This window comes from Schistocerca serialis, chromosome 3 (genome assembly GCF_023864345.2).
Source record: "Schistocerca serialis cubense isolate TAMUIC-IGC-003099 chromosome 3, iqSchSeri2.2, whole genome shotgun sequence".
Taxonomy (NCBI): domain Eukaryota; kingdom Metazoa; phylum Arthropoda; class Insecta; order Orthoptera; family Acrididae; genus Schistocerca; species Schistocerca serialis.
This window is the reverse complement of record NC_064640.1, coordinates 192,373,720-192,399,542: the sequence shown is the minus strand read 5'-3', so window position 1 is coordinate 192,399,542 and position 25,823 is coordinate 192,373,720. Positions and strand designations below refer to the sequence as shown.

The following is a 25,823-nucleotide window of genomic DNA, read 5'->3' as shown; positions in this document are numbered from 1 at the left end:
TTGCCAATTTCCCTACAAGAGGGCTTCAGAAAGCAAGTTACGCATGTTGTCCCACGCTAAGACCACTGCGCAACAGAAGTGGTGTATTGTCAGAAGAGAGTACACATTCTGGGTTCCCTACAGACACAGCTCTGCAGTGGTACAGACAACAAGTGCATCACAGTCTGGGGGCGAAATGGCACGACAACTGGAGCCGTACTCCACAGTGGAAGTACGCGAGTCAGTACAGTTCCTGTTGGCAAAATATCTAAATTGTACACAGATTCATCATGAAATTCTGGCAGCATATGGACTACATGTAATATCACATACAGTTGTTTTGTAATAGTACCAACAATTTGACCAACATTTCGCATATGTGTTTGATGTTGATCAGCAAGGAAAGTCAGTGACATTGACCACATATGACAACATCCGGGCAACTGAGGAACTGACTGGCAGCAATCACAGATTTTCCAATGATGAGGACATGTACACATCAGATCTCGAATGGCTCTATGACTGCGGGACACATTTCTGTAGTCAAAGAACTTAAAAATTGGTAGAACACATTGACTGTTGTTTACACAGACTATGTGACTATGCTGAAAAATAGTGCCACGTATCTGTGTCACTTTGAAGTGCAGTGCAGCATCCAATAAAAGTAACTCGGCTTGCCATAATAATATGTAATCTACTTTTTGAAGTCCCTTGTAGTAAAACCTGGCTCAGTATAAATGCTCAGGAGTTAAATAATTAAAAGCGTTGCAGCATAAATTACTCAGCAGGAATGAAGCTTATATGATTCACACCATGACCTGCAAGACCATTCTATGTTCCAAATGAAAAACAGCCCATAATTGCACTAATTATGTTTATACTAAATCTTGACCATGGTTTCAACTATAATAATATAGCCTTCTTCAGAAGTCATAAGCTTTTAAAAATGAAAAACGTCTTAGCCCAGCCGCTGCGTCACGATCAATCAAATAAAATAAGATAAATTCAGCAGACATAAGCCTGTTTCGATCATAAGTAAAAATACATATGGCACCTTATGTCCTCCGCCACTACATCTGTTACATTTCGTAACGGTTGCTGGTATTCTATGTTCATCACATTTAGTTAACTGACTACCATTTTTTAAAGTATGTGCACCTTTTTCTAGATTAGGGAAATGTCCATTAATGAACCAACTGTCCTGTCACCAACACAACCCTTATTAGTTCTGAATGATGAATTTTTATGGAAGTGAGAGCACATCTCTCTCAGCCTTTTTCAGGCTTGACTGTGGGTCAAAGGGAAGGGTCCATAAAGGGAAAGGTTATCACTTTAATTTCTTTGAGTGCATAAAACATAAAGAAATTCTTTGTAATAATGTATTCTGCAACAATACTTATACCAAAGTTGTAGTGTTTAACAATATACAGATTCAAAGAAACAACAGTCCAAAACTCACTTTTTGTAGTACAATAGTTTTAAAACACACTACACAGGTTACTGCTATTATATTGTATCAACAATGGAGCAGTTTCTCCGTTTACATCTATCACCTGGAGATAATGGAATAAAGCTCAACAATAGAAATACAAATGAGTTATGATTTTGTAACACACATATGGGGCACCTTACTGATCATTCACGGATTATAATAAGAAATGAAATGTAAAAATTTACTTTGAGAAGAGTAATGTGATGTTTGCCACAGGTATTAGTCTCTGTGCTCACCAAGTAAACTGATACTATAAAAGTACTAATTCATAATTGTTATGGTGATTTTACACAGAGTTCTTCATTTAGGTCAATTTTAACTTACAATACAAACTAAAAAGTGCCTTTTGTGGTTGCATGTTAAAATTATTTGCATTAACTGTTGTTATCGAAGACCATCACATATTTACAGAGGCACTACAGCTCCCAGGTAGTGTTTGCCCCAACATTTATATGAATAGCCAGTAATGCAGACGACTGGTGTAGACTCAAAAATAAAGCATACTAAAACCTGTACATTAAAATACACACATACTAGAAGTGAAGTAAAATTAGTTTTCAATGAGACTGAGTCAAACTCCTGTCTGTCAGACAGGAATTACTGACTTGCAATGTATGGGTCGTGGAAACATATGAAGCATGTTCTCACTTACAAATAATTAAATGTTTCTTCAAACCTGGGGACTTTGTGGTTACATATAACTATCAAAGTCTGCACTACTGGCAAATGGTAGTAAGTCACATTTAAACTAATCTACAGGGTCATTCAGTTAAAAGTATTATAAAATTTTTTGCAAAACCTATACAGTGATGATTTTCTCCATTACATTTGTGCCTTTAAAAACGATTTCTATCCCAAAGTAAACTTCTACTTCCACTTTTTAACAATCTGAGGAGACTGTTAATGAGCAATCATGAATTTACATAGACAAAAACTTACATGTATTTTTCACAGAAAACTGTAAAACTGTTCAATCAAGTAAAAGTTTCTTTAGACATTCACACTACAAAAATGTGTTTCAGAGGTAGAAAATTATCATCTCATTGATCTGAACAGAGTAGAGATCCAAAAACACAAGACACATATATGAAAAATATCTAATACATGAACTATTCTGTTGATTACACACATCAGTTTCTGCACAGAAGAGACTGGCAATGCTGAATGTAATAACAGGGAAAAGATAGACATAGGGTCTCTGTGAAATGTGTTAAATAAAGGTACACAACTGAAAGCAACAATAATTGAACACTTTCCCATTCACACAGTTTGCCACAGTTGCAATTGTGTCGGCTCAAAAATTTTGCATACTATTTTCACACTGTCTTTAAGGAATACTTTAATAACAACCTGAAATGACATGATTTTCTTTTCTCTCTCTGTTTTCCTTTTCTTTTTTTTTTTTTTTTACAAAAGATGAGGAAATAAATATGTAACAAGTATTAACGTTTACATCTGCATTATTATATAACAAAAAGTTGAGTAACACAGAAATAAATTTTAAATTACACATATAAAAACACTGAACAATAATAATAAAACATGCAATTAACATTGCGTAATAGGGGTTTTCTGCACACGGAGGCACACGCGCGCGCGCGCGCACACACACACACACACACACACACACACACACCAAGTATATTATCATTTCAACAATGTATACGAGGGTTCATAAACATGAAAAAATCTCAATTAATCCAATTTTATACATTATAAATACATTAAAATATTTGGCAAGAATGTACATAACAATGTTAAACTTGTATTATAGAAAAAGGACAGAAGACATCAGAAAATGACACACACAGAAATGATAGAAATTATGTCACTAAAGAGAACAGTTACATCCAATATGAATGTCTGATATGCTGGCTAAACTCAATCAAACAGAACTGCCTGTGGCTACTAACAAGATTCTCTTCCCTCCCTTTTCTTCAGGTATACGTAAAATGTGCTGAGGGCTACCCGTATGTTTTACTGGGAAGGTACATTGTGAAAATATGCAGAAGTTGTGCTGAGCAAACCCATCCTTTGTTTCTGTTTTCTCTGCTCAGTCATCTGCAATAAAAGGGATCTTATTAACAAGTGTTAACTGCATATAAAGAATAAAATAACCAAATCTATGGTGAAATCAGAGATTTATAACATTAATAAGTGTTCTCCTACCTGATCTTTTAATTCAGTGAGCTGATGTGAAAGTGTTGCCACAAGATTCTGAGTTTTCTCTAACTGCGCCTGCAGTGTCCTTAACTCCATTTGCTCACCTTCACCCTCATCCGCAGCCAGAGACATTGCTCTCAGTCTTGGAAACCAATCGAGATTGCGGTCCTGTAACAGATTGCAACCAAATTTGTCAGCATAAGATTTTTACAACTCTACTGTTAGCTACATTTTACACTACTTGTACCATGGTGCATTAACAGTTCTGATCTGTAGCAACAATATCCCTACCATTATTGTGATCAATGAGTAAATATTGTCTTTAAAGATGATTAGTGGGGAACACAGATTTTTTTATATAAAGAGAACTGGCTGTGTGATGCAGCTGTGAAGGTGTAACACTATTATCGATGTTACCCATAATATAATGGTCTTATATAACTTCTTCATCCATTTTTTTACTTAATGTGACCTGTATATCCATGCTCTTTGTTGTAACATCCATATAAATGTTGTACTCATTATTTATAATAATTTATGTAATGTAATTAATCTATGGATGTAATTTGAAAAGTAATGTGCTGTAAAAGGAGGTAAAAATCAAAACTTTAATTGTAATACTTGAAGGGATGTCCCTCCACAATGGAACTAGCTAGGCAGGAATAGAAAAGGTGGATCTGGCAGTTCTACATCTACATCTACATTGATACTCCGCAAGCCACCCAACGGTGTGTGGCGGAGGGCACTTTACGTGCCACTGTCATTACCTCCCTTTCCTGTTCCAGTCGCGTATGGTTCGCGGGAAGAACGACTGTCTGAAAGCCTCCGTGGGCGCTCTAATCTCTCTAATTTTACATTCGTGATCTCCTCGGGAAGTATAAGTAGGGGGAAGCAATATATTTGATACCTCATCCAGAAACGCACCCTCTCGAAACCTGGCGAGCAAGCTACACCGCAATGCAGAGCGCCTCTCTTGCAGAGTCTGCCACTTGAGTTTATTAAACATCTCCGTAACGCTATCACGGTTACCAAATAACCCAGTGACGAAACGCGCCGCTCTTCTCTGGATCCTCTCTATCTCCTCCGTCAACCCGACCTGGTACGGATCCCACACTGATGAGCAATACTCAAGTATAGGTCGAACGAGTGTTTTGTAAGCCACCTCCTTTGTTGATGGACTACATTTTCTAAGCACTCTCCCAATGAATCTCAACCTGGTACCCGCCTTACCAACAATTAGTTTTATATGATCATTCCACTTCAAATCGTTCCGTACGCATACTCCCAGATATTTTACAGAAGTAACTGCTACCAGTGTTTGTTCCGCTATCATATAATCATACAATAAAGGATCCTTCTTTCTATGTATTCGCAATACATTACATTTGTCTATGTTAAGGGTCAGTTGCCACTCCCTGCACCAAGTGCCTATCCGCTGGAGATCTTCCTGCATTTCGCTACAATTTTCTAATGCAGCAACTTCTCTGTATACTACAGCATCATCCGCGAAAAGCCGCATGAATCAGTCAGTGGCCAGCAGGCAAAGGGTGTGCATCTTATGAACTGGAAGAGGCCAGAAGAACTGCAAAATTATATAATATAGCCTCACTTGCAGAAGTAATTGGCTTATTATTCATGGCATACTTTGGTTAGCTCTGTACTATGAAAATCATATGCCAGGAAGACAATTTTCAGAGCTTGTTACACAAGAAGAGCCATTGATATTTTTTCCAACTTTTTTGAATAGCACAGGAAATCAACGTTGTCACCACCTTCATCTAATTATCAGTTGAGTACTGCATAATTGTACGGTCCAGTTATGTGGTTTCATTTTCAGCAATAATTTTGTGTTCTGTGAGCTTTTTGTTGAGCCACCATATTTACCTATACAGGGTCCTATATCAAGTGCCATGATAAATCCAGGTATTCTATTTTACTGAACTGAAGAGCAATTATCTTCTTTAACAAAAGTTACTAAACTTTGTGGAGTTATAAAGTACACAATTATTTAGTGAACATAAGTTTTGAAATACTCCATATAGTGTTCATTAATGGTCAGTTAACGTTTCATCAAAGAACAATTACTAAGAGAAGATTTAAAGTATTCAGTTCAAAGATTCTTCTTATTGAAATTATAGTATTTACAATTTCATGTGTTATGTAGTTAACAGAGTTTCCTGTATTGTGTTGTGACTAAAGTGTTCAGCCTCAATGTGAATCAACTGATAGATTAGTTTTTGATTCCCCATGCTAATAGTTAAGCCACATTTAAATGAAATATTACAATAAAAGCAATCAAGAATAAGCAACTGGCTATAAATATTCAAACTATACTAGACCTAGGTATACCATGTTCCTCTTAAGCTAAATAATATAACGGAATGTTTCTTGAGAATGCAAATAATAATTAGTACAAAAGATAAAATTTCTTCATAAGTATTTCAACACCAGTAATTTCCTATAACTAAACTAACAAAGGAACCTCTTGTCCAAGACAGTGCTCCACCATTACTCATTTACCTATAATTATCACCACCTTCCTACTGTAATATACAGTTCGTAAGTGTTATCTAGAGTCAGTTGTTGCCTAAGCATATTAATACTCCTCCTCTGTAGTTTAAGTCAAATCACTGGTACATCGCTTGCTAAATTGTGCTACTGTCTCATATCTTATCTGCAAAACAGAAGTTTCCTTTTTACGTAATGACAGTTTACTTGATTACTAATAGAACCTTTGTTTAATTCTCCTTTTATCTTGCTACTGCTTCCTTTCAATAGAAATCTTTAAGTAAACAAAATTAGTCCAATACCTTCCCATTACACACCATCATGGTCACAAAAATAACAATCCTTTCACAGGAGTTACATTATCAGCATATTACTATTTTAATGGTAGCCAGTATTGTCATAAATGTTTTAGTTCCAATATGGCACCATTTTGCAAACTATTATTAATACTGTATGATGTGAGGTTTTCTCGGCGTACAGAAATCTTGAAAATTTCTCAGGTATTCAGCCAGGTAGCATCGCCCAAAAGGCACAATATTTCGGCAAGCCGACGTCTTGCCACATTCTTCTTCAGACACCAAGAACGCCTGAAGATGGCAAGAAGTCGGCTTGTCGAAATATCGCGCCTTTTGGACGACACTACCTGGCTGAATACTCGAGAAATTTTCAAGATATCATTAATATTCATATTAAATATGTTTGAAACATGTTATCAGCATTGAGTTATACACCCCTAGTCACTTTATTGTGAACAGAAACCTGGAATCTTTTACATACCACAAAATTCCAAATGTGTATGTACAATGTTGATTGGTAATTAAATGACAGTTTATTAACTTTAATAGGAACAAATTCATCTTCTGATAGTTACATCTCTTTTCTTCATAAGGAAAAGCAAATAAATGTCACACAGGCTAAAACATCACTGCACAATAATGGGTGTTCGATACACAGTCTGCCACCAACTATCAAGCAAGGTGGTGCAGAAGCCCCAATTTGAGCTAACACTTCATGTCTAATAGTCTTGTAATCTGCTACATGTGTAATGGTCTTGTAATATAACTTCCTTTCAGGTGTGAACTGTGAAATTGCAGGATCTGTGGACCCCTGCAATTTCTGTGTCAAGTTAGTCACTTTTGTTGATGAAGATAGATGAGGTAAATGTCCAAAGCTCAAAATTTTACCAAAATTTTGCTACCAAGTACGCTAAGAATTTTCTATTTAAGAAATTCATCACAAAAAACCCATTGCCAAACTGTAAGCAGTAAATTACAAACAAAACCTAATGTTTTTAAATAACTTTTGGTTATGTATGTGAAATTCATAATGGATATTCACTATATAAGGTGGTTCTGGCACAAGCTCTTTCTGTGGAATGGACAACTAGTTAATTTCCTCCGCATTTTACAATATACTGTGATTCCAAGTGACATCCCTGACAAGAACTATGTATCACTGATGATAAAAGTATGCAATTACAAAATGCACATGATTGAAAAGTTTTTGCGTTTTATTGTTTTACACTAACATGAAATCATAACAATACCTTCTTCACATTTACTGTCTGTGAAACTTTGGGAAACAGTTCATGTGGTGAATGAGATTCTCAGAAATTGTTCATACAATATTGAAACTAATGCATGATGCAGCACATATGGAAATTTCCTCATACTGCAGGATGTATCAAAAAGAATCACCCAATTTCTAAAAAATCATAACTATTATGTTATTTGAGATATTTGCATGAACAAACTCTCGAGTTTTCCATGGTTCCTGCTAGGTAGCAGCAGTGTACACCCACTTCAGTTCTAGTAAAAATGTTGTTGGGCCCACCAACTTCAGTTCTAGTAAAAAGGTGTCGGGACAACAGAAAGTGTTTTGTGTTCGACATTTTGCGCAGTGGAGGTCAGTAATAACCATTCAGCATGACTTTCATACTAGGTATGGTGTGGCTTCTCCTACAGCACAGAGCATTAGACCATGAACAATTCTGAGAAACAGATTGTTTCAGTAAAGACAAATCACCAGGCTGTCCCTGAGCGTCTGACACAGACATCAAACACATCTGCCACAGCTTCACAAGGAGTCCGCAGAAACCCATTCTGCTGTGCAGCTTGACAGCTCAATGTGCCTCTGATGTCCTTCTGTTGTGTTTTGCATTGACATTTACACATGAAACCATACAAAATTCAGCTACTGGAAGCCCTTCATGAAGGTGACAAACAACAATATTTGGAGTTCTGTAATTTCATTCTCAGCAAGCTGGAGAATGACAGTTTTCTTCCACACTGGGTGTTTAGTGATGAGCCAACATTCCATTTAAATAGAAAGGTGAACCATCATAATGAGGAACAACCACATGAAGTTGTACAACATGAGAGGGACTTTCCAAAATTTATTGTGTTTTGTGCAGTTCCATGGGAAAATGTGTATGGTCCATTTTTCTTGGCCAAGAACACTGTTACAGGAAGCACATATCTCAATATGCTTGAGAAATTTCTTTTCTCACTGTTGGAGGCTGACTTAATTTACTGACAATGGGGCACCACCACACTGGCATCCGGATGTGTGGGAGTTTTTAAATCAAAGGATTACTGAACAATGGATCGGTTGTACTGGACCAAATGATTAAGCCTCCAAGCTCTATAGAGCCGACTGTATGTGATCATTTCTTATGGGGGTTTATAAAGACTCTGTTGACATGACTCCATTACCAACACCAATGAATGAACTGGGACATGGCATAACAGCATCTGTGGAAGCTGTAGCTCGAGACATGCTCACCACAGTGTGGGAACAATTTGAATACCACACTGCCATATGTCGTGCATCTTGGGGGGGTGGGGGGTGGGGGGGTATTGAATACTATGAAAAGGTAGTTTCCTGTTCATCAAAAACAAAATTCATTGTATATATTTATTAGTATCAGAAATATAGACATACCAAATCAGATGATTCTTTTTATTCTTTTTGATACACCCTATATTTGCATGTCTTCATGTTAATTACTTTTTCTTTTCACTGTTTTATGTCCAACAGAAGATGCTTACCTAGCATAAAAACTATGGTAAGAAGTTTCACCAAACCATTTTGAAATGTTAAATAAATGACAATTTTATTAAACTAGTGCAATAACTCTTAATAAGCCAGTGTATTATACATGGACTTTCTTATTGCAACTTAGTCACTAAGTAAATGGAAACAACAAAGTAAGGTAACCAATACAAATACCTACAACAGAAAAAAATTTGAGATCTTTGCAAAATACCAATCGATCTACACTGCATACACACGGTTGTGATAGGGATGACAGAACTGAGATAAAATGTTGAGATTCATATTCGCCAAAATGTGCAAACAATAGCCTCCTTCCAAAATTCTCGAACAGTTATCTATCTTGTGACCTTTAAGTCACATATTTCAAATTATGTTGGGTGACTGAATATATAAATACCTGAATTAACTCTGTAATTACTGAGGAAAACATGGACTTGTTGGCAACTGCATTCTTTACAACAGATGAAAACTTGAAACTTCTTTGCAGATTAAAACTGTGTGCCAGATTGGGATTCGAACCCTATACCTCACCTTTCGTGGGTTATGTTCTTATTGACTGAGTTGTACAGGCACCACACACAGCCAGCCCTTACAGTTTTACTTCCACAAGTACCTTCACAGTTGTTCTGCTACATACTTTGTTGGATTGAGTCCCATTTTGGTACACAGTCCAGGTAGTTTAAAAAAAAACTGCACACTCCACAGCAAAGTGAAAGATTCATTCTGGAATCCATCCCCTAGACTATGTCTGAGCCATTTATCTGCAGCATCCCTTCTTCTAAAAGTGATACTTCCACAAGGTAGTAGAAAAACTTCTGTGAAGTCTGAAATGTAGGATGGAGGTACTGTCAGAAATAGAGCCGTGAGGGCAAGTCTGAGAGTCATGCTCATATACCTCAGTTAATAAGAGCACAGCTGCGAAAGAAAAGATTCTGGGTTCAAGTACTGGCCGGGAATACAAATTTAATCTGGCAGGAAGTTTCAAAATGGTTCACAGTCCACTGGAGAGTGAAAGATTCATTCTGCAAATAAAAATGTATAAAAAATATGTACTGAAGCACAGTTTGCTAGGAGTGAAATATATTCTGGAACAATCGAGAATTCACCAGTGAAGTCAATGTACTCTGTGATTGTACATTGAGTGTAACAGACACTCCAGACATAAGCTATCATTCTTCCTCCTGCCAGCTAGGTGTGTGAACAGACACTTTAATTAATACTGATAGGAAATAGCAGGTGGCACGAAGACGCAAATTTCTTGACTAGCTAAAAGATAAAATTCAATTGAGCAACTACACTGTAACCTACTTCTGAGGCCACTGATGATGTAAGTTAACTCCAATATCAACTTCATTACACTAAATTGAGGAAAATGACAGAGGAGCAGGATGCTCATATTACTGCTGGATGGATGAAATACATGAAGTACAAATATTAATGGAAAATAAACTGGTATTGAGATACCTTAGTACGATGTGTGTAACAAATTCTTCATTTACGATATTTTATTTCAGTTACTATATTCATATACTTTATGAACATGCATGTCCACATTACTAGAATGATCAAAATAATTGTACATAAAAATAAACAGAAGCTTTGTAAAGTCTTAATCTGCAAGCAGTACAAAACAGAATTGAAAAAAAAAACAAAAAAGAAAAATAGAAGAAACAGGTAAATTTTGTAAATTAATATTGTAATGGGATCTGGTTTAGTTTTTTTAGTTTTGCAACAATATTGTGAATGTGCATTGTTAAGAAGAAGTAGCAGTTCAAGGCAGAGTCTTATCATGGTGATTTTGCACCTCTTGAGAGAGCTGCAAAAAATCGTGGCGTAAATATCACTTTGGTAAAGCGACGTGTTACCCAACGTCTGTCTAGCCAGCGAATGATGATCGCAACAGTTGAAAGTTCTTTTTTACTTAAGTACTTTAGAATTGCAAACTGTTTGGAAGTGTTTTTAATGTTTGTGCACCTAAACAGGTACGGATGGACACATCGTGTCTTCGAGGTGGGATGGCAAGGGCAGCTATACTACACATTGTGGTGCCTGCTTTCTTGGCAGATATTCTGTGCTATGGCATTCTGGTTCAGAGAAATGGGTCATGCGATCAAATAAAAGCAAACACTGTAACAATGGTGTTGATGTCACATGAAACAGATGGTGCTTAATTATCTGGCAGATTAATACAGAACCATTATTTGTTAATGTCAAACAGAAGCAATGTAATGTTATAAGCTTTCACATTCCATTATACAACTGCAATGGAGCAGTAGTCCACATTATTGAGATTTACACTGTTTGTCTGAACTTTATTTCAAGAGGCAGCAGTTCGTAATTGACGAATAACAGCACTTGTAATCTGGGCCTACAAATTTCTGCAAAGTACCAGAATGGGTAACAATTCATTCTGACGACCTAGTGCAGGACCAAGAACAAATTTCATGGTGAGAATAAATAAAATTTTGGCAAAAAGAATATATTAAAAGAAGACCAAGAAGAAATTAACAGTTTTTAGGGAAAAATTTACTGACGAATAGTGCTGTTGTCATCGTCTTTAACAATGTGGTCAACAGCAGAAACATTATATTCAATTGCTTCAGTAATTACATACGAGAAGGATTAACAGTGTTCACAAGAATTAATTTGTTGATGAATAATAATTAAATCAATTTACAACAATTCAGCTTATTAAAGTCTATGACTCAGAAGATAGGCAGCCGAATCTTCGAAGAACTGCAATTGTTTCATCTATTCCAAATCTATGCTACAGCAGTGGGCAGTAGCAATGTCAGCTGAACACCTACCAATGGTAGTGCAATTTCACTGAGTTGCAGTGGCACGATTCCAGTAACATCATGACACAGCGAGCTGCTCTACTGAGTTCAGTGGGCTTGATCAAAATCAACTCATTTTTTCAGTTTTGTTTTTCAGAAAGTTTTTAATGAAATAATCCACACTTTAACAGTTATTGGTAGGAGAAAGTCTGTCATTAACTTAGTATCGCTTTCACTATATACCTTTACTGACCAGAAGCATGGGGCAACAGTTTTTAGTAAGCAACTAGATACTAAATTAAACGAGTTGAACACAAGTATCAAAGGTCCTTGGCTAATGCCAATATAAAGGCTCAAGGTGACAAGACGAAGTCGAATGTTCGTACCCAAAGTTTTATGCTGGATGCAAATATGGCTGAATTAAATGCAAACATCAAGGTGTAAGGTGTTAAATTTGTAGAAACACTTGTCGAAAATATTGCACAGTCAGAAATTAAATGAACACATAAGGGACCTGATTAAAAAAAATTAGAAACTAATAACAGAACATCACAGTTACAAGCTACAATGTCTACTTTAGCAGAGGAGTTACATTACGAGGAGGAGGATATTAGTGTTTAACGTCCCGTCGACAACGAGGTCATTAGAGACGGAGCGCAAGCTTGGGTGAGGGAAGGATGGGGAAGGAAATCGGCCGTGCCCTTTCAAAGGAACCATCCCGGCATTTGCCTGAAGCGATTTAGGGAAATCACGGAAAACCTAAATCAGGATGGCCGGAGACGGGATTGAACCGTCGTCCTCCCGAATGCGAGTCCAGTGTGCTAACCACTGCGCCACCTCGCTCGGTGTTACATTACGAGGTGAGATAGGGACTGTATGAGGATGTGTAAACATTTCGCAGTGAAACTTTTGCAGTGAGGTTGAAACAATCTCGGCAACATTCGGCCGGTCCACATTCATAGCCATCAACTTGCTTTGGATGAAGAGGTGCACACCTGGGTACAATCACGGTCCCACGGGCAACCGCAAACATTTTTCCATGAATGCATTGACTACCGTGACTGACACTGGGATAAATTTATTAACAATTATGGTGATTGTTTTCAAAATAACAAACAGCTTACTTATTACTTTTTCCATGTGCCTCATTTTTATTTGATTGTCTTTTATATCTAGAGACACTATCATTGTGAAGACTGGAAGGTTGTTCCTTAGAGGAAGGAAGGAGGCATACTTGTTGGTTTCTAGAGAAGCAGAATATTGTTGGTTTTGAGGCATACTCCAAAGCTGCAAAATAGAGGAACCTATCCGAGCTAAAGTGGTCCAGTTATTATACTGTGTTAATAGATTAATAATAACGATGAAGTTGTCTGAGCCTTGTGTATTGTTCTTAATGCAGGTAATAATATGTAGGGGAGTATAGTACTACAAAAGGTTACTATTGGTCCTGAAATTGCTATTGCTTAAGGGTAGTGACACAATAAATGAGTATATGTGCTGTAATCATTATGGCGATATATTTTGTAAGTGTTTTGTATATCTGATTTATTAGATGACAATCTGATGAGTATTAATGTGCTTTCTAATGGATGGTAGAGACAATGATTGCTACGATTTTGTACAGGGGGATTTGTACTGTTTCATAATCTACTTAGTTTTATGGTTGGGTTCGTGCACATTTCTTAGGAGAGGTTAGCTTAACTCATTTGTAAATAGCATAGGTATTTACCTAACCAATGTTACTTGAAGGAAGTAAAAACCAAGTACAGGGTATATATTATGAGTCATAATTTTGCTTTAGTAGTTTAATCTGTTAACAGTGCGGAGGTTACTACTTGTGTTGCTACTCTCTTCACAGACATCCAATAGCAGGGTGTTACAACCAATTTTTGGGGCTTATGGGTGTGAAGCCAGAGGTGTTGATTCTGTAGGATTGGCAGAGATCCTCATCCTCTGGCCCACCACTGGAATACCCACCCGGTGTGGATCCTTAGGAAAGGAAGGGGGATAGGTGTATGTGTTTGGGCTTTGTCATTTTTCTTTCTTCGGTTCTAACATTACTAGTCTTACTTTTCCTTTCTTTCCTTTTCATCAGGAGTACCATGTCTATCCTCCTCCTTCCCCTTCCCACTGTGGAAAATCATCTCTTATCGAGAAATTGAAACCTGTTTTAACAGGAGTGCCACAGAGATAACAGTACACAGGCAGCTTCCAAACAAAGTTAAGCACATAAAATTCAGAACAGGAAGCAATAATTATTAGATATTCCTTGAAAATAACTACCCGAGAAATGCTAATTCTTAATTAACTGTGAAACTGGAGAGTAAGCTAGTCTACATAGGCAACGAATTACGACAATGTACAAAATGATTATGGATAAGCCAAGTTTGAGTTGTGACATATTTAATGAATTCAAAGTAGAATTATACAAGCTGATACTTAGTAGTGACATTAGGATTAATATCTTTCACTGAAGTCCAAGAGTTGCAAACTTAAAAAGAACTAGTTTCTCTGAATTTCATTTTTTTATATTAATGATGGTATTTTATACTTACAAATATTATGGATGTATATTTTATAATGGTGGTGACATCATTTGTCCAAGGGGGGGAGGGGGGCGATATGGCAGTACAACATATCACTTCGATGAAATGATGTGTTAGCCAATGTCTGCCTAACTGATGAATAATGATCATGATAGTTACAAGTATTTTTTTTAAATTAAGTAATTTAGAACTGCAAACTGTTTGGAAGTTTTGTTACTGTTTGTGCATCTAAACTGGTATGGATGGAAGCCTCGTGTCTTCTAGGTGGGAGGGATGAGGGCAACTATACTATGCTTTACAGTATCTGCTGGCTTGAGTTCAGAAGAAAAGTTTTCTATTATTTAGTAAAGAGCTGAAAATGTCAAAGTTTCCAGATTCCAGCACTGAGCTTCAATGGTGAAGAAGTCCTCATTAACATGACTTACACGGTTTTTCTGAACTTTATTTCAAGATGCAGTAGTTGAGAATTTAAGAATATCAGCAATTGTAATGAGAACATAGGCATTTCCACAAGTTATTAGAAGGGGCAACACATCAAGCTGTGTAGTAAAACTACTTTTCTGGAATTTTTTTCTACACAGATTTAGCAAAGTGTATAACTCTGTGTGTAGGTTTAATAAAAGGAGCATTACTGAAAAATGTTACTTAAGTAAACTATATTGATGAAAAATAATGCACACAATAAATTAAATGTATCACTGTAGTAAATTAATAATAAATTGTATAAGCTTTCTAAAAACTGGGAAGTTAAAAAATCCTATATCTCGTTGTTTACGGCAACTGCTGTACATTGATTTTAGTACGAGGCATAATAAAGAACAGATTTTACTTATTCTTCATAAATTATTAATAGAAGAAAAAATTAATTAGAAATAGAAGAAAAAATGGGTTACAATACAAAGTTAAGAAAGCTCTCTTTTTCAGGAATTGTTTTTATTATAATTTTACTTTGCCTGTCACTGTAGTCAAGTTTGGCAGTTGTGTCATATTCTATTGTCACAATAGCTAAACTTGAGAGATTTCTTTCTTTCATACTTTACCTTAAGCAATATTTTATCATTTTTAATTTGCTGAAACTGCATTAACAAGATGCTGCAGTAACCAGAACCACATACTACGAAAAAACCTTCAAAACATCTACATCAAATGGTATGCTGTGGCAACGATCTTCGTCAGTTCCCACACCTGGAACTTGATAGCAGCTATTTTTTTAACTACCTCCACTGTATCAATAGCTCTGCAATATTTGGCATCAAAATCAGCAACACTTTTTTCAAGATAGGATACAGAGCTTTGTATTAAGATGCAGCCTGATAGCAAATTGAAGTAACATGAAGTGATGTGAAATAGGAGAGGTCTGTTTTCCATTTCAGTTACTATTCTATCAAATTCTTGAAGCACTCAAGGTTAAAATAGCTTCTTGGCACAGATCAAGTGCGCCTCACATTCAGTCACTCTCTTCACCTCTCTCACCCTTTTAACAGAAAAATTATTTTGGGTGGATACAGAATCATAATCATCATCTCCTTTGGCTACATACTTCTGCACTCTTTCTTCATGTAGTTGTTTAATATTTTTCACAATACCAGCTTGCAATCTCTATGACACATGAAGGGTAGCACTGTTCTCTAGTAGAGATTTGTTGGTACAGTTCAGTTTCATAAATACATCAGACTACATCTCCAAAGAAATTTGTAAGCAGTTTCACTGAGAAGGATCCTAATACCCATTGCTGTTTCAGTGGTCCATTTGTCTATATTCGTTATATCCTGTGCAGATTTGCGTACAGATCGTAAGTTCTTGTGAAGAGCTGCAAAAACTCGATGCCTAGAGGATCATCTTACATCGTAGTGTCTCTTGAGAGCCATTTTAAGCAAATCAAGGGAAGCCTCAATCTCAAAGTAAAGCTGCCGATGTATTCAAAGAACTGTACCACATTTTCAAAAAAAGTGATCATTAAAACAAACATTTGTATGGCTTGTTTGCAAGCAAGGCATAAATTTGCCAGATGGTTTTTCCAGCATATATTTCCTTGAATGTCTTCATATTTTCCTTCCAACGCTTGAATCATTAGCAAAGCCTTGGCCACAACAAGTCTGAATGCCCAAGTCATTACTGCTGAGCTTCTGCAATATTTCTTCCACTAAGTTCCTTCAGTTTTCTAATGACTTACGATGAAGTCTTATGACGCCAGATGCTTTCACAATGCAGCTGATCACCAGTGGTAGAGCATACATTTGTTAACATCAGGGTTCAACTGAGAGGAACAGAGTATAGCTGTCTATTTTCATAATGACAAACAGCTCCTGTAATACTGATCTACAATACAATAGCAAAGTAGCAACAAGAACTCCACTGTCAAACAAGAGTAAGTTGTGTGAACCGAGTGCAATACTGCCACGTGAAACATGTCAGCAATAATTAAGTTTGGTTGTAGTCATCTCTTTATGAAGCTACATGGAAGAAATGACATTGCAGAATTGACACTGTGACAACAGTGTGCACTTACAGTACTAGGCTGAGGGGAAGGTGGCTTATCAGAGGTAGAATGCAAGATCATGAAGGATAGGAGAACTCGCGTACCTCTCCCAGTTAATTCTTAAACTGTCTTTCTTCCTTTCTTTCTTGCCGCTTCCCCCCTCCCCCCACACTCACTATTTACACCCACTCTATGCTCGCACCCTCGAAGAAGGCCTATCTTGCCACCACTCGGTACAGCCCTGGTTTGAGATGACACAGTAGTGCTGCGTGGTCACTTACATTTTATAACAATGATGTAAATCTCAATGAAGGTACCAAAATAAATTATACTACAAATTCACAATGAAATTTGTCCTTACAAGGGAAACTCCCCGTCACACCCCCATCAGATTTAGTGGTAAGACGGCCCAGTGGATAGCCTGTCAAAAACTGAACACAGATCAAGCATGAAAACAGGAAGGAGGTGTACTGAACTGTAAAAAAAGAAGAGTTTAATCGTGTGACAAACTAGACTTGAAGACTCACCTATTTTTTTGGTGGGCAGTGCTTTACCATCTTGCCATCAGATTATATTTCATGAGATAACAAAGTACGATTCTGTGATAAATTATCTTTTGTTTATCAAACTCAGCAGATACTTCTGAATGATGGCAGAATATCATGCACAATTTAAAAAGTCTTGGTCATTAACTAATAGTGTGAGACAGTATCAGCACTACTCACATAGCCTGGTGAATATTGTGAACAAGGAGAGAAATCTGGGTTTTGCATGATAAGTTCCTTTGACATCCTTGCTAATTGCTACAGTAAGGTAGATGATATCAAACATATACTTATTTTAACATTTAAGTACTTACTTTCACCATAGCATAAACGTAACTCTCTGGACCAGTAAATTCTGTTGGATCTTTCACTTTAACCAGAACTATGAAATAAAGGTAATGCCACATGTTGTGCTCACATTTTATGTGTTCTTCAAAACTCACTGTCTTATTATCAAATGCAGTTCTGTTGAGTCCTGTTGGTGGAAGAGAGAGAACTGATATCAGAAACTGTGATAAAATACATAAATATTGCATGGAATTTATTAACAGTCATTTTTGTCAATATGCCTCCTGGGCATCATGACTACTTCAGTTACAAAAACTCCATAATATTTTGACAAAGCAGCACCCAGGCAGATTATTTAACTGGATGAGTGAAGTCTTGGGTATCTCTACCACATTTACTGCAATTAAATAATCACAGCAAAGAAATTATAAATATGAGGAGCTCAAAGCCAAAAATAACAACAGTCCTATTTTCATTTTATTTTTTAGAACATACAAGACTTTTAGCAATACCCTCACATCACTGAATGTACTGCAGACAGTTATTTATTGAAATCCAGATCAGGTATATATTTAGTGTGAGGCTCATAGTAACAGGAATGAAAATTGCCGAAAGCATGGTTTGGATTTCAAATAAAGAAAAATAGCACATTATTAAGTACAGCAGAACCTCACTAATGTGACCTCAGATAAGCTGACTGCCCACTTAGTCTGACCATCCCATTTCTGGTGTGCATTTGCATGCATGGCCCGCCACTGCAGTCAGTTCTGGAATTGTCAGTGACTCATCATCTGCGATATGGACCAGTAGGCAGTTGACCGCTGACAGGTGCAGTAGTTGGATCAGTTTCAGTATGAAATAACTTGTTTCTAACACGATCAATAAGCATTACTGTTATAAATTAGTGTCAGTGTTCTTCGTATATACTAAAGTGTGTCAAACTAAATTATGGTACCAACTAAAAGTAATTGTTTGACACTGTTTTTAGTGAAGAAACTGAAAGTTCTTGAAAGGTTAGATAAAGGTAAGTCTCTTCAAAACATTGCAAGTGAAGTAGGGGTTGGCATAACAACGAGAGTTGAGAATACAGTCAGAGTTTAGTGGAGAGTGCCTCTTGTAGCTATATGTGCAGGAAAGGTGCAGCCATCCTCAGCAGTTAGGTAATCTAAGTCAGTTGTAAATTCTAACAAGAGGAAGGAGGAGGAGGAGGAGGAGGAGGAGGAGGAGGAGGCTCTGCTGCTAGGTAGTTCACATGGCAGAGGTGTGGGCCAGCAGTTGCAGAAAGTGTTGAGGAGTGAGCACCAGAGCACCAGCATTGTGAAGCCTAGTGCATGGTTGGCTCAGGCGACTGTTAGCGTAGAGGAGTTATGCAGGAATTTTATGAAAGAGGATCAGATACTGATTGTGGGTGGAGCTGGGAACAGTCTGGATAGGGACAGGTGATAGCTACTCAAACTGGTGGCACTAATGTGTGCTTCATGCAACTGTTTCAGTGTCACGACTGGTCTCATCTTAATGCAGCTGTTAGGTGTGTTAACATGGGGCTGGAGAAGGCACTGATGGCAGAGGGCATGGCTCTCATTGCAGTGATGCCAGTTGGGTCTATCAATAGATCAAGTTCCACTAAGCATGGCCTGCATTCAAAAGGTATGAGAAGGGGAGGCTGGCAAAGCATATAGGTGACAGTCTAGTGGGCAGTGGTGGGATCATTCAAGGAAAAACTCCCGTAGTAGTTCGTGTTAGAGCAGCACCTTTCTTAGATTGAAGTCAGGTGATAGGCATCTCTGATTAAACAAAGTCCCTCTAACAAAGGAATCATCTTCAGAGGAGGTCAGGTATCCAAGTAGTGAAGGAATTAGCATCTTTCATCAACATATACAAGGTATTAGGGAGATAAAGTTAGTGAACTGCTTCCAGATGTTGACTCTGAGATGATTGGTATAACAGAGCATCACTTAAATAATTTGACAATTCTAAGGCTTCCTTTACCAGGATACAGATTAGCTGTCTTGTTTTTCAAGGAGTTCCTAGCAAAGTGGGGGAGTAGTCATGTATGTAAAAAACAGTATTCTATTTGAGCCTGTAGGCGCATCACGGCACTGCACTAATAGGTATTTGAATGTTGTGCAGGGGCATTGAATTTAGTGAAACTAAACTTCTAATTCTTGTTATTTATAGGTCCCATAACTCTGACTTCAGAGGGGATGAAACTTGGGTATCGTACGACACCCCTGAAACAAAATGGCAATCAATGGAACGGAGGCACACTTCATCCACAATGAAGGTTAAGCCTAAGCAAATCTTGACACCTCGAAAAGTCATGTGCACTGTTTTTTGGGAAAGAAAAGACATTGTGCTGATTGATTTCTTACCATGAGGCCAAACAATCAATGAACATGGTTACTGCGAGACCATTAAGAAATTGCACCACACAATACAGAACAAGCACCGAGGATTACTGTGAAAAGGTGGTGTTTTTTTCCACGATAATGCCCGACCTCACACAGCGAATGTGACCAAACAACTCTTATGGGAATTTCATTGGGACGCGTTTGATCATCCTCCGTACAGCCTGGACCTTGCTCCTAGCAACTTTCATCTCTTTTTACACCTAAAATCTGTCCTTGGTAGTCAACACTTCAACAATGATGATGAGCTGAAAGAACATGTTAGCACATGGTTGAATACACAGGTGGCAACCTTCAATGAAGAAGACATACAAAAACTTATGCCACACTATGACAAGTGCCTACAAAATTTCTGGAGAAAGGCATGAAGTATACTGCTGCATTCATTTTCAGTAAGCTACCATAAGAATTCAAAGATCTTAGCAGTAATCCATGCACTTTCAAATTGAAACTGAAGAGTTCCCTCATGGATAACTCCTTCTATTCTGTCGAGAAGTTCCTTGAAAAATTAAGCTGATTCCTGTGTTATATTGTTGTTTGCATTTACATAAACTTATGGATTTTTTTCTTTTTTTTGAGGGCTCAAACATTTTATTTTCTCTGTTATTACTTATATATTGTAATTTCATGTACTGATAAGTTTTATGATGTTGGAGATTTGTTCCTCAATTTGGTCCTATGGAACTAGACATGTATTAAAAAAAAAAGGAAAACTGTACAATGACGATTGATGATTAGACGGATTGAAAATACGCAAGATATTGTAGAGGCCTAAAAGTGAAATTCTAGACAATGCCTTGATCGTGTGATTTGAGCAGCAGAAAAGAAGAACAACTCCATTGTCTGGACATATAAAAGAAAAGGCATTGATTTGTATGAAAAAATTGGATAAAGAAAATGAAAATCAATAATTTACAACTAGTGAAGGCTGGCTACATTGGTGGAAAAAATGACATGGCATTCAAAAAATACAGTAATTATATTGAGTGAGAAGTTGTCTGCTGCTGAAACAGCTGCAAATGAATTTGTTCCAAAATTTGAAAACTTACTTAGGAGGAGGAAAATAAGCTAAAGTTATGAATTAAAGTTTGTGTTGGGGAGGGCACTGGACTTGGATAGTCCATGCAGCAATGTTAACCATAGTGCTGCAGTGGTGTAATGGTTAGCATTCCTGTCTAGTAAGCAAGGAGACCCAGGTGCAGGTCCTGGCTGTAGCACAAATTTTAATTCATTTCTTCAGATTCCATCATTATCATAGATAAAAATGAGACTTAAATGACTAGAGGAAAATGTAATAAAAATATCTAAAACAGTTTAAGCTGACCCGTGATCAAATTTATAACATTGGTGAGTATGGCTTGAATTACAAAATGGTCCCTACAAGAACTCCTGCTGGAGAAAATGCACCTAGTGATCTCTGTAGTAATGATAATAGCAATCACAAGATGCCACTGTTTGTCATCGGAAGGAAGTAAAACTAAGGGCTACCAAAAACATTAATAAGGGATTATCATAACCAGATGTCAACATAGATGGAATCCAGCCTCTTTAGCAAATGATTTTATGATTAGTTTATTCCTGTCATTACAAAACACCTAAAAGGAAAAAAAAGCTCCTTAAACATGCCATATTTATACTCAACAATGAGACATCTCATCATTCTGAAGGAGAATTTGAAAAAGATGAAATAGAACTTTTCTTCTTGCCAATGTAACATGTTTAATTCATCTCATAAACCAGGGGATCACTGAGTGGCTGAAGAGGCAATGTTGTTGATAATACATTGGACTTATTTTAGAGAGGACACAACACGGAAGCATAAATATAAAAGATGTAAATTGTACAATTGCTTATGTTTGGGAAGAAATGTCGGCATCAATGCTCAAAAAATCTTTGCGCAAACTGTGGCCAAAAATGAATGAAAACAAAGAAGAAAAATCACAAGAAATATGTGAAGAGAATTAAGGTGAAACAGCTCATGCAATAAGTGATGAAAGCAAGGCGTAGACACTCCAGTGATTGTGAGGGTTTTGCAAACTTTAGAACCGGACTTTGAGCCCACTGATACGAGTGGATAACTACAGCTGAGGTTAACTGCACAACGGAAGGAGAATGAACAGATGAGCAAACACAGAATCTGTAACTCTAACAGCTCATGAGAATGAGAAAGATAATGAAGATACTGAAACTACATCTCGACTCAGCTCAAGTACGACATAGAGATGAATGCATTTGATAAAGTCCTTCAATGCATTGACCAAAGTACTACACCTCTCCCAGTAAACATTTTGAGGATTAGGAAACTGCAGATCATCATGGCAAAATCAAGACTGTCATCTGTTAAGGAAAAGAACGTTACATTCTTTTTTAATCCTGTTTAAGAATAGAACAGTTTTTACCAGGTGATTTCTTATGTTTTAAACAGTTATGTGAAAAATTAGTTGTGTGTCAATCCAGTACTGTAATAAGGTATGCACAGTTGTTAAACTTTCGACTTATGGTATCATCATCTTACTGTATGATACAGATGTATTTTACAATACAGACACTACTGTACACTTCGCTTTTATGTAAGATTTTTTGGCAAGTCGACTTTTTCTTTTCATTTTTTTACTATTATTAACATGGAACAATATTGCAGACAGTCTTTCCAGTTGAAAATTAAAGTTTCTATTTACTGTATTGTGATGTTATAAGTGTTCACCTCAAAATCCGGCCTGTTTTGCAGTCTGGCCATGCTCCCAGTCCCAGTGAGGGCAGATTAGCGAGATCTTACTGTAAGCCCACAGTTGACAGATGAGATGATTTATTTTTAAGGGACTGTATGTAAGGGTGTAGCAATATATTAGTATGATTTAACACTGGCTATTGCACTAATGAAAGTAATAGGCATTGATTTTGAGCAGTTCAATGAGTCACTTTTAAACAATAAACAACTGAATAGGAACTGCGCAGTGTTAGAAGGAAAGACACAATGACAAAAATCTATGAAAAGCACAAAATTTACATCCAATATGAATAATGTTATAAAGTATAAATGACTGAAGTCTCAGATAAATGCATCAACATAACTGGAAAAACACTTCTGTGACTGTCCTGAGCAGTAATAATATCTCCGATAAAGCCTCAAATCACATGCACACATAACAGTCCAAAATACTGTCCAGTTGCTTGTTTCATTATGAGCCGACACTTAAAATAATACAGAGATTAGAAGAATTCTAATGGTTGAGTTTTTCTCGGAAAGCTATAAAAACTATCTATTCTGCTTATTCAAGACATTACCAACAAAATTAGTTGATCAAATTGTTTCACAATAAAGTGTAGTGGGATACAGTACAAGTTGAAAGTCATTTGTCAGAATAGGGTGTCACATTATGATGATAATTCCTAGTAACAAACCAAACTAATTGCCCTTAGCTTGAAAATTTCACATAGGTGAGATGGGAGCTACTAATGCCACTTAATATTTAAATATATGATTCCCACAGCACATTTCTAATACATATTAGAAACTATATAAATTCACACTTACCACATATAAAACAAGTGTCTTTAAGTATTAGCTCCTTTTGTTGTTTCTCACTTCTGAGGTCGGCAAAAGTATCAATAATAACACCAAAGATCAGGTTCAACACTATAATAATAACAATGAAGTAAAATAGTAGATCATACACGACTCTTGCCACAAACAGAGGTTCCTGAAACAGAATACAAAGCATTACTTCTTTTGTAATTTAAATGTGACCGTTTCTGAATGTCATTTGCAAAAGAAATGTAAATGTTCAACTTACAGTACTGCTTGGAGCTCGTAAGATGTCACCAATTCCCCCACCATTTCTTAAGCCTTGGTTCAGTGTTGTAACAATACACATAATCAATGAGTCACAAGATCTTTCTTTCACTTCGCCTGATACTGTTACAAGTTCAGCTACACCTTCATGGTAGATGTGACCTATTGGGAGATCAGGAAAAACATCTCACAAAATTTTAAAACATACCTTAGAATTAGTAGGCTGATTCCTCAAATGGTGGAAAAAGGCACAAAAGAAAAATAACTCCAACTAAATGAAACAGAAAATTAAAACATACAAACTGATTGTTAATAATATGCTTTCAAGCTGTAGGATGTATTATATAGTTTGACAAATCTGGATGCTGTCATAGATTACTCAGACTGTGTTGTTATTCCATCGATTACTCAGACTGTGTTGTTATTCCATCAAGGTGATAGAAATTTGTCAAACTCCCCCCCCCCCCCCCCCCCCCACACACACACACACCTCCCTCTCCAAGTAGGTTGAAATCACCATTTAGGTTACACACACACACATTTATTCTGTTCATTACGCTTCTTCCTGATTCCCAAAGTGATTTTTTTTTAGCCTTTCTCCCTTTTCCTCCCTTACTTTAATTATATCTGTAGTTTCATTACTGTCAAATTAACCTTCTTGGAACATGCTTTCAGCATTCCAAGCAGTTATTTTATAAAGGAACACAGGGACCACTAAATGTCTCCTGAATTTCTGTTAACTTTAGCATCATAATTTCTATTAGGGAACTGATGGGGTTCTTTCCTATTGCCCTCATCTTCACAGTAATATAACCATTTCAACTGTTACTGTCATGCAGGTAAAATTAAAGTCAAGAACCTGTTCAAGATCAGTTATTATCCATTTTGAATGTTAATGGTGATTGTTGCTCCTTTTTTACCATCCCAACAGAATGGCTAAACTCTACTTTTGTAATGATACCAGAACAAATTAATACTAAAGAATGCTCTGAACAGAATTACATGGTCCAGTCACATCAATGTGACCAATGCCTATGTTTGATGTCAACATGCAACATCCACCGACAGATGGCAGCACTAGCAGTGCAGGGTAGATAAAGTGTGTTGGGGTGGGGGTACAGAAAACAGTGCAGTTGTTGTCGTAATGAGGAAATGGAGAGAGATTTATCCGAGATCCAAATGGGTATTGTCATGGGTTTTCTGACCAGGTCGGAAGCATTTCTGAAATGGCTGAGCATGAATGACAAGCGGTTACACATGAAATTTAAAATCATCCCAGCAAATTAAATGTTCCAAGAGATCTTGGGACTGCAGCCTGTCAGCATAAACTTCACTCCAAGATATTTCAACTGAACACTTCAGTCATCTTCAGGTGGGCCACCAAAGACTGACAAAGATATTCTCTGTTCCCCCTTATATAGCATGCTGATAGTATTGCCATTTATGCATCAGAATCACGATGACAGAAGGACCACACCACTCGGTGGCAGCACTTTCGCTGGTGGAACTGCAAGGATCAGCTGTCCACGGCACTGACGCTCGGCGCAGTCATCTGAGTATTCTGGCATTTTCATCTGGAGCAAATCTCGGAGACGACAGAATTCCATGCATTATCCAGCTGGTAGCCACTGTCCTGGTACATTAGATTTCCCGTCATGCATATTTCAATGGATTCTTTTATAACAGAGTCCCAAAGAGATGTTGCTGTGGCCAAAATTAATGTTTTGTCGTACTCCATTCAATGTCCGCTGAAGATAAAATGTTCCATAACTGCAGACTTGCTGGGTT

General features: G+C 37.0%; 1 protein-coding gene across 1 annotated transcript in view; it reads right to left on the bottom strand.

Annotated features, from left to right (window-relative positions):
• Positions 1-1,368: 1,368 nt before the first annotated feature.
• The window catches only part of LOC126469900 (inositol 1,4,5-trisphosphate receptor), a 345,163-nt gene continuing 320,708 nt past the window's right edge, over positions 1,369-25,823 (bottom strand). The window contains exons 45-49 of the mRNA XM_050097248.1: positions 24,037-24,197; positions 23,778-23,943; positions 17,861-18,021; positions 3,641-3,802; positions 1,369-3,532 (exon numbers count right to left, since the gene is read on the bottom strand). Coding sequence (XP_049953205.1) covers positions 3,449-3,532; positions 3,641-3,802; positions 17,861-18,021; positions 23,778-23,943; positions 24,037-24,197 — 734 coding nt within the window. The 3' untranslated portion in view covers positions 1,369-3,448. The remainder of the gene's footprint in view (positions 3,533-3,640; positions 3,803-17,860; positions 18,022-23,777; positions 23,944-24,036; positions 24,198-25,823) is intronic.